Source organism: Macrotis lagotis, chromosome 2, assembly GCF_037893015.1.
Source record: "Macrotis lagotis isolate mMagLag1 chromosome 2, bilby.v1.9.chrom.fasta, whole genome shotgun sequence".
NCBI lineage: Eukaryota > Metazoa > Chordata > Mammalia > Peramelemorphia > Peramelidae > Macrotis > Macrotis lagotis.
In genome coordinates, this window is record NC_133659.1 from 218,904,976 (window position 1) to 218,920,826 (window position 15,851).

The 15,851-nt window shown below is 34.6% G+C and overlaps 1 protein-coding gene across 5 annotated transcripts in view; it reads left to right on the forward strand.

Annotated features, from left to right (window-relative positions):
- The window catches only part of SMURF2 (SMAD specific E3 ubiquitin protein ligase 2), a 164,202-nt gene that overhangs the window by 79,202 nt on the left and 69,149 nt on the right, over positions 1-15,851 (forward strand). For 3 of the 5 annotated variants that reach the window (XM_074224773.1, XM_074224770.1, XM_074224771.1), the window contains 2 exons: positions 8,260-8,325; positions 13,922-14,006. In XM_074224773.1, coding sequence (XP_074080874.1) covers positions 8,260-8,325; positions 13,922-14,006 — 151 coding nt within the window. Of the gene's footprint in view, positions 1-5; positions 7,501-8,259; positions 8,326-13,921; positions 14,007-15,851 lie in introns of those variants that run through there. The other 2 variants (XM_074224775.1, XM_074224774.1) reach the window with 2 other exon arrangements.

Sequence of the window (15,851 nt, forward strand, 5' to 3'; positions counted from 1 at the left end):
GTAAATAAGAGGACTTTTTTGCTTCTGTTCATTTAGGAATAAAGCATTAAAGGTATAATAACACCCCTTCAAAATAATTGTAGCTAAAATCATTCCTAAAAATGAACATTATGTCATTTTTCACTTAATTTCTTTCTAGGGCTGAATTATATTAAACTTAATCACAAGCCTGATCCACTATTGATCAGTTTCCAACCTGGACTAATTTTACTCCTCTTTAGCAATCTGGTGACCTGCCACTCCATCATCTCCCCATGTAAAAGTCTAATTTAGTGGGGATATTATATTGGCTTAGCCCTCTGCAGCTCGAAATTCCCAAAATCAAGAGTCTTGTCCTCCTTTGGTAGCATGTGTCACCACACACAATTTAGAATGAACTTTAAAAGGTCTCCAGATTTTTTTATTTTAGCAAAATTTGGTTTAAATTAATTTATTGAGGGACAGAGTCAAGATGGTGGAAACTGTCCCTAAAACTCCTCCAAAGATGTTTAGATGATTCCCTGCAACAAATTCTAGAGTGGTGAAACCCAAAAAAGAATGGAGTGAGACAGTTTTCTAACGTGATACAACTTGGAAGTTTTACTTGAAAGGTCTGCTGCACTGGGATGAGAGAGGAATGCAGTCCAGTGCAGACCACACCAGTGCAAACTTCAGCCTGGAAAACTAGATGCAAGTCTTGAGAGTGACTGAATCAGCAGCACCAATGGCTGCTTCTGGATCTCTGGATTCTCTTCCTGGTCAAGGAAGAAAATACATGGATTCCTTTGCAGGCACTGGATGCAGAGCCCCACTTCAGTGCAAAGATTTCTAAGTCAAAAAATATTCTGAGTCAAGAAATTGAAGGGAACAATGAGTAAATTACATCTGACTATAGAGAGTTACTTCGTGACAAGGAAGATCAGAGATCAAATTAGAAGAATTTAACAAAGTTAAAACTCCTACATACAAAGTCTCCAAGAAAATTATGAATTAGTTTCAGGCCTTGGAAAAGCTCAAAAAGGATATTAAAAATCAAATAAGAGTAGTGGAGGAAAAATTGTGAAGAAAAATGAGAGTGATGCAAGACAACTATGAAAAAGTCAATAGATTGGTAAAGGAGGTACATAAAAATTAGTGAAGAAAATAACACCTTAAAAAATAGACTAGGTCAAATAGTAAAAGAGGCATAAAAATCCAGTGATGAGAAGAATGCCTTGAAAAGTAGAATATGCCAAATGGGAAAAAAATATACAAAAATTTACTGAAGAGAAGAATCCCTTAAAAAGGCAGAATTGGCCAAATGGAAGAAGCACAAAAATTAACTGAAGAAAAGAATTCATTAAAAATGAAATTGACTAAATGGAAAAAGTGTAAAACCTCAATGAAGAAAATAATTCCTTAAAAATTAGAGTTGATCAGGCTAATGACTCCATAAGACATCAGGAAACAATAAAACAAAACCAACGGAATGAAAAGTAGACAATGTGAAATATCTCATTTGAAAGCAACTGACCTGGAAAAGAGATCCAGGAGAGAGAATTTAAAAATTATTGAACTTTCTGAAAGCTATGTTCAAAAAAAAGCCCAGTTATCATTTTCAGTAAATTAATAATAAAAAAACGCCCTGATAGTCTAAAATCAAAGAATAAAATAGAAATTTAAAGAATCTACTGATCAACTCCTGAAAAAGATCCCGAAATGAAAACTCCCTTGAGTATTATAGCCAAAAATGTTTAGCTTCTAACCACCACCAGCAAAACATTTTTGAAGAGTGATAGGAGTTAGAGAATAGAATAAATGGGGAAACAGAATAGAGAGAAATATAGTTAGTTGCTCTGATAAAGTTCTCTTTTCTCAAATATATGAGTCAAATTTGTGGGAATAAGAGACTATCAATCTCCAGTTGATAAAATATGAACAGGCAGTTTTCAGATGAAGTTATAGAAACTGTCAATAGAAGATGAGAATATATTCTAAATCACTGTTGATTGAAGAAAAAGAAGTTAAAACAGTTTGAGGTACTATGTCATACCTATTAGATTGCCTAATAGAATGGAAAAGGGAAATGACAAATGTTGGAGGGGATGAAGGAAAATTGAGACAATAATACACTGGTGTTGGATTCAACCATTATGTAGAGCAATTGGGAACTGAACGCTAAGGCCAATAAAACCATGCATATGCTTTTTTATTCATTTTTGTGTGTGTGTGGCATTCAGGGTTAAGTAAACTTGCTGAGGGTTACACAATTAGTATCTGAAGCTGAGGCTGAATTTGAACTCAGATTCTACTGACTTTAGGATTAGTTCTCTATTTACTGTGCTACTTAGCTGTCCCCATGCTCTTTGACCTAGTAATACACCACTAGGTTTGTCTTCCAAAAGAGATTACAAAACAAAAAGGAAAAGGATATATTGTAGCAGCTCTTTTCTGGTGGCAAAGACTTGAAAATTGAGGGGTTGCCTATCATTTGGGGAATGACTGAACAAGTTGTGATGGAATACTATTGGAAATGATGAGCTGGATGCTCTCAGAAAAACCTGGAAAAAATTGGGTGAACTGATGAAAAGTGAAATAAATGTGTAGAACCAGGAGAAAATTCTACACACTTCCAGAAATATTGTAAATTCAGTCACCTATGAATGATTTAGCTGTTTTCAGCATAACTTTGAAGGACATAAATGAAAAATGCTATCCATCCTCAGAGAAAGAACTGATGAAGTCTAAATACAGCTTGAAGTATAATTTTTTTTTTTTGTCTTTTGCAAGGCAGTGAGGTTAAGTATCTTGCCTAAGTCACATAACCAGGTTTTATTATTACGTGTCTGACACTGGATTTGAACTCAGGCCTTCCTAACTCCAGGGCCAGTGCTCTATCCACTGCACCCTGAAGTATAATTTTAAAATTTTACATTTCTTGGGTTTTAATGCTTTTTTGCATGTCCTCATATGTATAGCCTATATCAAATTGTTTGCCTCCTTATTGAGGAATTCATTTAAAAATAAATGTTTAAAATTGTTTTTACTTTACCTGGGGAAAAAGTTAAATTTAAGAAATTAATTTATTGGTAGAATTTACATTCCAGAGATGAAACATAAATGAAGGTCATTTTCTAGTTAATTGAATGTTTTGAATTGTTAACAATTAACACATCATGTATAACATCCCTCTCCATTTTTAATTATATTGACATAGTCTAGCCAAGAATGCTCAGTATTTCCACACCCTATTCTCTATTTTTTTAAGCAGCACTTTGTAATTGAATCTGTACAAATATTTTGTTGGCTTTAGTAGTTTGATTACCAAATATTTTGTGATTTGGTAATTATTTAGAATGAAATATCCCTTTTGCTATTGACTCTTAGATTTTGTATGCTATTGGATTTGAGGATTTAGTTTTTATCTTGCAACTTGATGAAGCTATTTAATGTTTCAATAATTTTTATTAATTTGCTGCATCTTCTAAATCAGTATATCATCTGCATATAAGGGTAGATTTACTTCCTTTTTGCCTGTCTATGTTTTTAATTTCTTTTTCTTGCCTTACTGTTGGTAGAATTTCTATAACTATATCAAATAATGATGGAAAGAGTAGAAATACTTGTAATAATCCTGTATTTTTTTGGAAAAGGTCTATCCTTTCTAACTATATCCCCTTGCATATAATATTTGCTTTTAGTTTTAAGTAAATATTTTTATAGTATTAAAATAATCTCTATGTCTATACTTGTAGGGTTTTTTTTAGCATAAGTGAGTCAAAGGTTTTTTCTTTATTTATTGAGATAATTATGTGATTGGAATTTTTTTTTAGTTTTTTTTTCTGCGAGGAAATGGGGTTAAGTGATTTGCCCAAGGCCACACAGCTAGGTAATTATTAAGTGTCTGAGGTCAGATTTGAATTCAGGTACTCCTGACTCCAGGGCCAGTGCTCTGTCCAATATGCCACCTAGCTGCCCTGGATTTTTTTAAATTAAATTTGATAATTATGTTATTTTCCTAATATTGAACTAGGAAACTGAGACTTAAGAGAAGTTAAGTACCTTGCCTAGTATCCCACAGCTATGATGTGTCTGAGTCAGGATTTGAACCAAACTCTTCCAAATTCATAAGTTTAGCATTTGGTTTACCGGGCCACTTAATAATTAATATACTTTACTTTGTTCATTATCCAGTTGATGGGTTCCTCCTCAAATTCCATTCCTTTGCTATTAGAAAATATAGAGTTATAATTTTTTTTTTTAGGTTTTTGCAAGGCAGTGGGGTTAAGTGGCTTGCCCAAGGCCACAAGGTAATTATTAAGTGTCTGAGGCTGGATTTGAACTCAGGTACTCCTGACTCCAGGGCTGGTGGTCTATCCACTGTGCCACCTAGTCGCCCCTACAAAAGGACTTAATATAATTATTTCCAAATTGCTGTCCAAAATGACTGAAGCAAGTCATAGTTCCAGGGTTGCATTGATGTATCTGTTTTGCCCACAGTCCCTCCAGCATTTGTCAGTTTCCTTTTCTGTCAACTTTGCTAATCTAATAGATTTGAGGTGGTACCTAGGAGTCATTTCAATCTGCATTTCTCTAATTATTAGTGATTTAGAGCATTTTGTATGGCTATTGATAGCTTGTATTTCTTATTCTCAAAACTGCCTATTCATATCCCTTAATTTTCAGTGGGGGGGAAGATGGTTCTTTAAATTATAAATCGATCAGTTTTATATTCATACATGTGAATATATTTGTATAATAGTAAATTTCTGGAGGGCAAGAATTGCTATGTTCCTCTTTTTGTATTGCTGGCACTTAACACAATGCTGTATGAAGTGGGTTCTTAATAAATATTTATTAATTGACATTATTGCTTGATATCTTAGAAATGAGACTTTTAATAAATGCTTGTTGAAGTGAACAGCCCCAGAATCATGGCTTCACCAAGGGTTTTTGACCCTCCTGAAAAGGAAAACAGGTATTGTTGGAGGGGGGCAACTTCTTGAAATTCTGCTAATTTGACAAAATATAAGCCTTAAACTTTATGATACCATTCTTTTTACAAAAAAATTTATTTAAGGCAATAGGGCTAAGTGACTTGCCCAAGATCACACAACTAGGCAATTAAATGTATGAGTTCGGATTTGAACTCGGGTACTCCTGACTCCAGGGCCAGTGCTCTATCCACTGTGCCACCTTGATGCATGCCCCTTTATGATATCGTCCTAAAGATTTGTACTTCTCTTGGAATGGAAATAATCTTTTGCTGGGGGCGGGGTTTGCAAAGCAATGAGGTTAAGTGACTTGCCCAAGGTCACACAACTAAGTAATTTTTGCATTTTTTTTTTTTGTGAGGCAATTGGGTTAAGTGGTTTGGTCATGGTCACTCAGCTAGGTAATTACTAAGTGTCTGAGACCAGATTTGAACTCAGAGCACCTGTCCATTATGCTACCTACCTGTCCCAAGAGGAAGTCTTGTAGCTCTTGCTGTAGAAACTTCTTCCCTTTTTTTCTATAAGACTAGAGTTCAGAAATTCTGATCATTTGGCCAATCTTGGTTGAAAATATGTGTGCTTGTATTCCACTTTTGCTGCTGTATTTCTAGGTCTATATTCAAGTATTCATTGACTAGGAACTCTCATGAAATCACCAATGTCTTGACTGCACTATCATCTCCTAAGAAAAGGCTACCAGTTCCTGGGGTTGAGGGTGAAGTGGTCAATTGATCCTGGATAAAGGATGTCAAAGAGTTACTAAACTTTATTCATATGCTTCTCATATTTGACTTATGCCTAACACACTCTTAATCTATCCAATAAAGGGAAAAGGTGTCAGATTCAGCACAAAAGGATGAGTAATTCATAAAACACTCCCAATTGCAAGCCAGTGCATTCTTAGTCCACAAAGCAGAAACCAGTCAAAATCACCTTAATCACAGATTTAATTTCTCATATGGAGTCAAATATAATTAGCTCACTATGTACTAATTGTCATATCTCATTTGCTCCGTAGGGAAAATTGAGTCTGAGTCCTAAGGTTGACTTTTATCCTCAGCTGGGAATTCTCAGTTCACTCTCCTGATTATTTAGTATCTTTCTTCCACAAACATCTGTTCTAATGTAAACAGAAATCCATTGAAATAGAGTGATTTTCTTTGAATGAGTTGCTTGAGCCACCATATTTTTCCAGCCTTCTTTATAGTCCAGTGGGAATAGGTTTGGTAGTTGAGGGAGAATGGGTGAGGTTCTTTGTGTTGGCTGTCATCTCAGGCTTCTTGGCCTTCTTTGACTTTCTTCTTTTCTTAGATTCTCTTTTTTCTCTGGGATTTTATGAACTACTTTCTCTTCATTTTCCTTCTACCATTCTTTCTAATAATTAGAGAAATGTACTAAAAATATAGAGAAATACCTATATCATGTCCCCTAACTGTGAGTTTTCCCTAAGGCTCTGTCCTACTCTCTCTTCTCATGGCTGCAGCATCATCTCCCAGGGATTTATAATTATCGGCTCTGTGTAGATGATTCAGACCCAAACATTCAACTCTTTTCTCTTCCTTGAGGTTTAGTCTCGCATCAACACCAACAGTCATTTGCATATTTGAAAATGAACAGACATCTCAAAACTTAAATGTCCAAAACAGAACTGATTTTATTTCCCCCCATATCTGCCCTTCCCACTTAAACACGCTTATTTAAGCTTGCTTATTTCTGCTAAGGACACTGACATTCTTTCTTTCTGTCTCCTAGGTTTGTAACCTCAGTCTTACCAACTCTTCGCTCTTACTCACCCCGCATATACATTGTTTCCTGGTCTCTCTGATTTTTTTTTTTCTTTGCAAGGCAAACAGGGTTAAGTGGCTTGCCCAAGGCCACACAGCTAGGTAATATTAAGTGTCTGAGGCCAGATTTGAACCCAGGTACTCCTGACTCCAAGGCTGGTGCTTTATCCACTACGCCACCTAGCTGCCCCTCTCTGATTTTTTTTTAATCTTTTTTTTTTTTAATCTTCACTACATCTCTGTTCACATCACTACCTTTTTGGTTTAGACCCTTGTCATCTTTTCCCTATCATATTGCAACATTCTCCTAACCGTTCTACTGCCTCATGTCTTTCCCTACTCCTGGTTATTGTCTAAACATCTGTAAAAGTGATTTTAAATGCAGATCTGACTGTCATTTTTCCACTTACTAATCTTGAGTGGTTTTTTCTTCCTTCTAGAAGAAAATATAACCTCTTTTGATCTTTTAAAGTCTTTCAAGATCTGTCCCCAATCTTTCTAGCTTCACCATTACTTCCTTTTTCGAATTGTAAGATCCAGCCAAACTAATTTTTTCATTGTTCCAAATACACTCTGTTCAATCTCATCCCATTGCTTTTGCACTGACTATTATTACCCATGTCTGGAATGCATTTCCTTTTTATTTTGCCTCACTGAACCCCTCTTATTTTTTAAGATGCATCTCGAGCAGCACATTCTATATGAAGCCTTTCTGGATTTGCCCAGTGACTTGTGCCCTCCCTCTCAAACTACTAAAAAACAAAGTAAACTAACAACTTTATTTGTATTTATTATCTTTATATATACTGTATATATTCTATTGAAATGTGAGCTGTTTCTTTATCTCTAGTGCCTAGGATAGCATAGATATTTAATAGTTATTGATTGATGGATTAAACTTTGTTATGTTTCAACGTAATTGAAACTGATTCCAATATACCTGCCATCACATATATGGAATTTTACATTTTTTATGTAGTCCTACGAGGGATTTTGAATATTGTTCTTTCTATTTTATGCTAGGGGATGACAAGCTTTTGATCTTAGGTGTCATTATTGATTAACCTCATGAGAATGTGGTTGCAGATGGTTTTGTGTAGATATTATTTGCTGAGTTTTTAGGATTACTTCTTCATTGATAGCCTCGAATGTAGAGATATGGCCAAAATTAAGATATTTGGCTTTATGTTTTCTAATCTATTCTCTATTTTGTTATTTTGTCAGAATCGGTGATTGAAGTACAGGTGCTGCATTGCATTATTGACATCCATTAAGCCATCTATGTATAAATACCATGTCATTTTATAATATTTAAAATATGTTGTCTTTTGTAATCATGTATTGCGTGTGTGTGGTGTGTGTATCTTAATAGATTTATGGGAAGCTTCTTAACAGCATGATAAATTATTTTCTTAAACAGTCGGTTACTTTCCAAGTATTTAGCAACTCACTTGTCGTTATTTTAATCTTTGTCAGCTGAAAATTTCTTACGATATTTTTTTTTTTCTGTGTATTTAAAATAGATCAGCGGTTGGATCTATGCAAACTTGGGCCAAATGACAATGAAACAGTTAGAGGACAAATAGTAGGTAAGTATGGAATTTTATGTTTGCATTGTTTTATTGAAAACAGATTGGTTGAACTCATCAGAATCAGATGACTGACATTATTCCAACTTTGAATTTGCCTTAAGGTTATTGATATTCTGTCTTTTAAGGATTTTGGTACTCTCAATAAAAATGTGATTTGGTTATAAATAATATTTGCAACATGTAAATAAGAGTAATAAAAACCTTGTTAAGTGAAGAGCTATTGAATCTTCAGAAATGATATATACATGTTATAAAAAATTTGTATAAACAACTTAAGCCATCTTTCAAACATTGTCAATTTTCAGGAAGTTGGAAAATGCTAAAGTAGTCATGGGATGGTAATAAAGACTTAGGAAAATGTGTGTTGCTGTATGTCATATCAATATTATTTTTTTGAAGATATTAATCCTAGTTTAAAGTCTTTGCTCTGGAGCAAAAAAACAGTGGTTTTACTCAGAATTATATAGTATTTTCTTTTTATTTGGTTTTCAGAGAATCCATGCCAGCTGGAAATTTTAAAATGTAGTACTTAATTATTAAGGTCATAGTGCTATAGATCAAAGAAGTGGCTTTTTTTTTGCGAGCTCTCATCTACATTTTTATTCCTCTTCCTACTAAAAGAAAATAGAGTGGAAGTTATGTTTAACAAGGCACTTGATATTGAGTTACATTGTACTTAAAAAGTAGGTTTTCTTTAAGGAGTAATAAAAAAAGAAATATCTTTTCTATGTCTTTATGAGTGTCTTTGTGATTTGGTGCTTTGGAATTTGTTTTTTTGTTTTTTTTGCAAGGCAGTGGAGTTAAGTGGCTCATGAAAGGCCACACAGCTAGGTAATTATGTAAGTGTCTGAGGCCAGATTTGAGCTCAGGTACTCCTGACTCCAGGACTGGTGCTCTATCCACTGCGCCACCTAGCCGCCCTAGTGCTTTGAAATTTGGTATATTCCTTTTTGTAAAAAAAAAATAGTGAGCTCCCAACTTGTTTCAAAACCTTGAAACTTTGAATTTCTTTAAAAAAAACAAAAACAGAAAAGCTCTTTTATTGATGCGTTTTGTTTTTTAAACCATGACCATTTTTCATATCCATTCTTCCATAAAGAACCCTACTTTATACTAAATAGACGTAGTTAAACAAAACAACCTGATATAGCTACCATATATGATAGTATGTGCAATATTCTATTCTACACTCTGTACTCATGCGCCAAAAGATTACATTTAATATGTATTCCTTTTAATGTTTTTTGGTTCTCCCAGTTGCCCTTTTCCTTAGGAAAGTTTATTGGAACTTTATTACAATAAAAATTGGCACTGTTTGTTGTATTTATTAGAAGAATTTTAATAAACCCGTTATTAAGACGGTTTTAATTTGTTATGCAGATTCATAGTATGGTCTAAGAAAAACAACTATAGCCATATTTTAGTGTAGGTATTATCTGAGGATAATGGCAAAGGTCAGAGGCAGGGTGAGAATGGGTTAAGATAAATATATGTAGGGGGAAAAGCATGATGAACAACATTTAAATGGCAGCTAGAGGCAAGTAAAAAAGGGACATTTTCATTGGGATATATTGCATATAAAGAGTTTGGCATATAGAATACAAGTCTATTATTGAAGCATGAGCACAATTTAGAATTTTACCATAGAAGGAAAGGAATTGAGAAAGAACAGATTTTAAAGTGTTCAAAGAAAGACTAGATATGATCCCATGCAATAAAAATTATTTCAGAGAAGTTAATACAGAAGGATTAAGAAACTTTTTTTTTTTTAGGTTTTTGTAAGGCAAATGGGGTTAAGTGGCTTGCCCAAGGCCACACAGCTAGGTAATTATTAAGTGTCTGAGACCAGACTTGAACCCAGGTACTCCTGACTCCAGGGCCAGTGCTGTATCCACTGCGCCACCTAGCCGCCCCAAGAAACTCTTTAAAAATGATATTCTAAAAGATAAAAAGGAAATTCTGATAGGTTACAGGAGTGGAATTCTTTTAAGAAGCTGTTTGGTGAACTTATAAACTAGTTTAACTTAGTTTTAAGAAGATATCTTCAGAAAAATAGAAATAACAGATAATTGAGGATTAATACAAAAGTATAGTCATGAATAAGGTCAGGGTTGCAAATTTTCTGCAGAGGAAAGCTAATGACATCAAAAAGAATTTTTATTTTTAAAACTGAGAAAAAAGGAGTATCAAAGAAAGGGTTTGGTAGACCACTACTAAGAGTGAATGGAGGATGATATTGGATTAAGGAAAGAAGGCAGAACTACTCAAATTTTATTTTACTTTTGTTTTATTTGACAAAGAGAGTGAAGTAGAAAGGAAAAAAAAACAAAATAACTAATAGAAAGGTTGATATCCAAGATAAGGAGGTAAATAGACAGCAAGAGAAGACTTTGTAGTTGTCCTTGATGAATTAATTTCCAGCTCCTAATAAACTATATCCTTGACTATTGAAAGAATTGGAAGATAAAATTGTGGATCCATCATTGTCAATGATCTTTAAAAAAGTCATGCTAATAGAAGACTTACTGCAAGACTGGACCAGAAGGACAAAATATCTGACATTTCCAAAGATGTGGAAAACAGAATCTATATCCTTTCCCTAGTGAGCTTGAGTTCAGTTTTTGACAAAATTGTAAATTTGCTTTTAAAATAAGGATAGCTATGAAATAACTGCTCTTCAAAGACCTTCTTGAATGCCTCATGATGATATGGACTGACCCTGGGTTAAACATTATTCTGGTGAGCCTTCTTGCAGATTCTCCATGTTGGAAAGATTTGGAATATGTCCCTAGCAATAAATAGTTTATTGTCTGAGATCAACTTAACTAAATATTGGATAGGCTTATCATCAGAGAGAAACCCCCCCCGCCCCAAGCACAAAATTGCCTTCAGTCTATTGGTCCCATTTTGCTTTTATAGAACAGCAGGAAAGAGAAGGTATATAGGGTGCTAAGACTCAGGTTTCAGGTCATCTGTAATTGCCAATGTTTTTGCTAAATGTTTTTTCAAGTGATATCAGCGTGTTTGTATGTGTGTTTGTGTGAAATCTATAAATGAAACCGGAAGATTCTTGAACTTGCCTTTGGCCGCTTGAAGTATTTTTTTTCTTTGACTTGGAAACTCTGGAATTTGGCCAAGACATTCTTGGGAATTTTTATCGTGATGTTCCTTCTAGAGGTGACCAGTGGACTCTGTCAAACTTAACTTTGCTCTTTAGTTTGATTAGATCTGAGACAGTTTTAATTTCCGATTTCTTAAAATAATGATATAGTATCCAGTCCTTTTGCTTAATCAGGGGTTTTGAAGGAGTATGATGATTCCTAAATTTTTTTCTAGTTGAACTATTTTTCAGGCCACTTGTTCTAGGTAACTATATTCTTTTAAAAAATAATTTAAACTGAATTTTCTGTATTTTATAATACTTTAGTATTCCATGTTTTTCCTCTCCACTATAATATTTCTCTGAAGAGTATGGTATCTTTTACTATTCTAAATCTCTTATTTGGGTCTTTTTGCCAACTTGAGGCACTATCACCTTCCTTACATCTTTTGAAGGTGAGTATTGCAAACTTTCAATGCATTTGAGGTCTTTTGGTCTATAAGTTCTTAGCCCTCCATAGTTTCCTAATAGAAACACTTCAGTCTTTTTGCCCCTGGATTTAGAACTCTGGAGACTTCACTTTGCCTTAGTCTGCATCTGCAGACTTTGGGCTCTATACTTGTGCTCATTCAGTAGTTTGTTGCAAGATTGATTTCCCAGCACTCAGCTTTCTTATTGTCTTATTGCCTTTGGCAATTTCAGGGAACTTACCATAATGTTTTTTTTTTTTAATTTTTGATCATTATTCATTCTGATACTCCTTAGGAGTTTAGGAACTGAGCTCTTCTGGCTCTTAATGTGTTCATTTCAATCAGAAGTCTTTTGAGAATTTATTTATGGAAAAATTAGAATGAGAAATTTCAGTTAGAACAAATAAATATCTAGCTTAGTAAATACCATTTCAAGAATGTAATATTTTGTAGTTTAGAGTTTTGAATTGGGCAGCTAGGTGGCGTAGTGGATAAAGCACTGGTCCTGGAGTCAGGAGTACCTGGGTTCAAATCTGGTCTCAGACACTTAATAATTACCTAGCTGTGTGGCCTTGGGCAAGCCACTTAACCCTGTTTGCCTTGCCAAAAAAAAAAAAACCTAAAAAACCCCCCCTAGAGTTTTGAATTTAGAGTTTTATGGGATCATTATGATAAAATTTGTAGTGCTTAGTATACTTATTCCCTATGCAGATCCTGATCCCTAGGAATCCTGAATTGCATTATACCTACTTTTCCTGAATTGGTGCTTCCATTACTATATGCTGACATAAATTAATTAAGAATTTTTTAGTATATAATACTGGAATCTTCCAAGTCTTTTTAGCTTTGGTCTGTTTTATAGTTTTTAAAACTTTTTCCAATTATATGCAATGACAGTTTACAGCATTCATCCTTTTGCAAACCTTTGAGTTCCACATTTTTCTAACACTCTTCCTTCTCTCTCTCCCTTCCCCATGGCACAGAGCAATCTCAATCTGATATAGGTTGTATGTGTACAGTCATTGGACCTAAATGTTTGAGCCTAGTGCTAATTAGAAATTATACTACCACCTTTGTTTCTTTTTTTTTAAGTTATTTTTTCACTTTGGCTTATTGTGTAAAAACTTAAAAGTACAATGTCAATATGTGTTATACATACATATATTTTATATATATCTTGCACCTGCCGAAGTACTGGGGATAAAGATATACAATAGTTCTTGCCCTCAAGGAGGTTATAGTTTGATGAAGGAATGCTGTGCAAAGAATGGTGAAAAGAGGGAAGAGAGAAGGTGTAGTGGAGAAGGTCAAAGAAGTTCAAAATGAGTTCAGCAGATTGAGAAATGAGGAAATTACAGTCTTCCATCTTTAAATGGAAGAATTTAATGGCTTCATCAAAGGAGCCTTAAAGTTATTAATGAGGTATCAGTAGCAGGACTGTTTAGATCTTGCACGATGGTGAGATTTTAAGAGTTTACTTGGGGCATGATAAAGAAAACAGAGGCCCAATGGGAATGAGATGTCTCAGTGTCTAGTTAAGTAATCAAAACTAACACCTTTTACTTTGACTTGAAGCTAATACAGACCTTTATAATCAAAGACTGAAAAATTGTGACATAATAAAGGAGTTTAGTAGTTCAATATAAGGTTCCACATATGGAGACTAATTTTCCTTTTTTGTATGTTAGCTTTTATATGGTAGATCTTTTTACCAGGTTATGTATCATGTTGTCATATACCGTTTGTATTGGGCAACTTCTATTTGAAGTCACTTTTAATTTACTTACATATTATAAGCTATAACCAAGTCTGAAATTTTCATAACAATCATGCCTGAAAAGGGAAGATTTCATAAGTGGGGTTTTAAATTTTATGGAAAAGTTTTTTTAAAAAAATGTATACCATTTAAGTTTTAAATAAAAGCTATTAAAATTTTGAATAATTGTTCAGTATGTTGTTCTCTTTTTAAATGCATTTCTAGTTTTGTCAACCTTTGTGTAATTGTCTTCTGCTGTTTTAATAGTAAGCCTTCAATCTAGAGACCGAATAGGCACAGGAGGACAAGTTGTGGACTGCAGTCGTTTATTTGATAATGATTTGCCTGATGGGTAAGGTCATGAATGATTTTCAATAAATTATTTTAGTTTGTTTCAACTGATAGATTTTCCTTTTCTGGGATAATCCCAGTATCTGTAACTTTAATAAAAAATAGATAGTATTTTGGACGTACATATAGATTTTCCTTTAATTGATTTTGCCCTATGAAATCTCACTTAAAGATTCAACAAATAGCCCTTTAAAAGTCTGTTGTTGAAAGGGAAAACATTCTTAAAATAGAGTTATATAAGGTAAGACGTTCAATTTGAAAGTAGTAAAACTGGAGATGGAGAAGCCAAGATGGCAGAAAGATGCCAGAAATTTTCTAAAGCTCTACTGAATTTCCCTCAGAAACAACATTGAACAAGCCTCTAAATGAATTTTGGAGTGTGAGTGTGTCCTACTAGGGCATGGAACAGAGCAGTGGGGCAATGCAGGAACCAACCACAGTTCCTCAGCTACAGGAGAGAACGCCAGTGGAGGCCCCTGGAGTCTAGACTCAGCAGGTCGACGGCACAAGAGGCCAGCTGGGAGAACTCTTAACACAAGTATTCCAGACCCCCAATAAGTTGGCAAGACTGAACTGGACAGCCCAGTCCAGACAGCAAACCTTTGGTGTTCTCAACTGGGAAGGCCTAATTCAGTGAGCAAGCCCCAACATTCCCAATTCAGTCCACCCAGTGAGCATGCCACTGGAATTTTCATTGGGAGTGACCAAGAGAGCATATCCCCCCAACCCCGGTATTTCCAACATTGGCCGCCCGGCCAGTAAACAGTTCTCTAAGTGTTTTCAAACCCCCAAATCTGTGAGTGGGCTTTTTCCTCAACACAAGAAACACAGAATAGTATCTGGTAAAAAAAAAAACAAAAAACAAAACAACTAAAAATGAATTAAAAAAAGATCAGGGGAAATCAAGGTCTATAGAAAGTTATGTTGGAGATAAAACAAAACATCTCAAAAGCAGATGGATGGCAGAAAAAGTACTATGTGTGTGGGGTGGCTAGGTAGTGTAGTGGATAAAGCACCGCCCCTGGAGTCAGGAGTACCTGGGTTCAAATCTGGTCTCAGACGCTTAATAATTACCTATCTGTGTGGCCTTGGGCAAGCCACTTAACCCCATTTGCCTTGCAAAAACCTTAAAAAAAAATACTACGTGTGAAGTTGCAGAGGAAAGTATGAATGGATCTCAGCCCGAAAAGACTTCTCGGAAGAGCTCAAAAAGAATCTTAAAAATCAAGTAGGAAATATTGGGAAAAGAAATGCAGTAGAATTTCAACATTTTGCAAAAGGAAGCACAGGTGACAGAAAGAAGAAAACAAATCCTAAAAAAATACAGTTGTGCAAATAAAAAAATAAATGGAAAAAGAGCTCCCTTAAAAATAGAATTGATCAAATGAAAAAGGAGATGCAAAAGCTAACAGAAGAAAATAGTTCCTTTAAGAATAGACTGGGGCAGGGGACAGCTTGATGGCGCAGTGGATAGAGCACCAGCCTTGGAGTCAGGAGTACCTGAGTTCAGATCTGGACTCAGACACTTAATAATTGTCTAGCTTTGTGATCTTAGGCAAGTCATTTAACCCCCATTGCCTTGAAAAAATATCCAAAAAAGAATAGACTGGAACAAATGTCTCTAATAACTCCATGAAGCATCAAGAATCAGTCAGACAAAATTTAAAAAATGAAAAAAATAGAAAAAAATATAAAATATCTCATTGGAAAAACAACTGACCTGGAAATATAGATCCAGGATAGATAATTTAAGAATTGACTTCCTGAAAACCATGATAAAAAAAAGTCTCAGGACATTTTTCAAGAAATCACCAAGGGGGGCTGCTAGGTGGTGTAGTGGATAAAG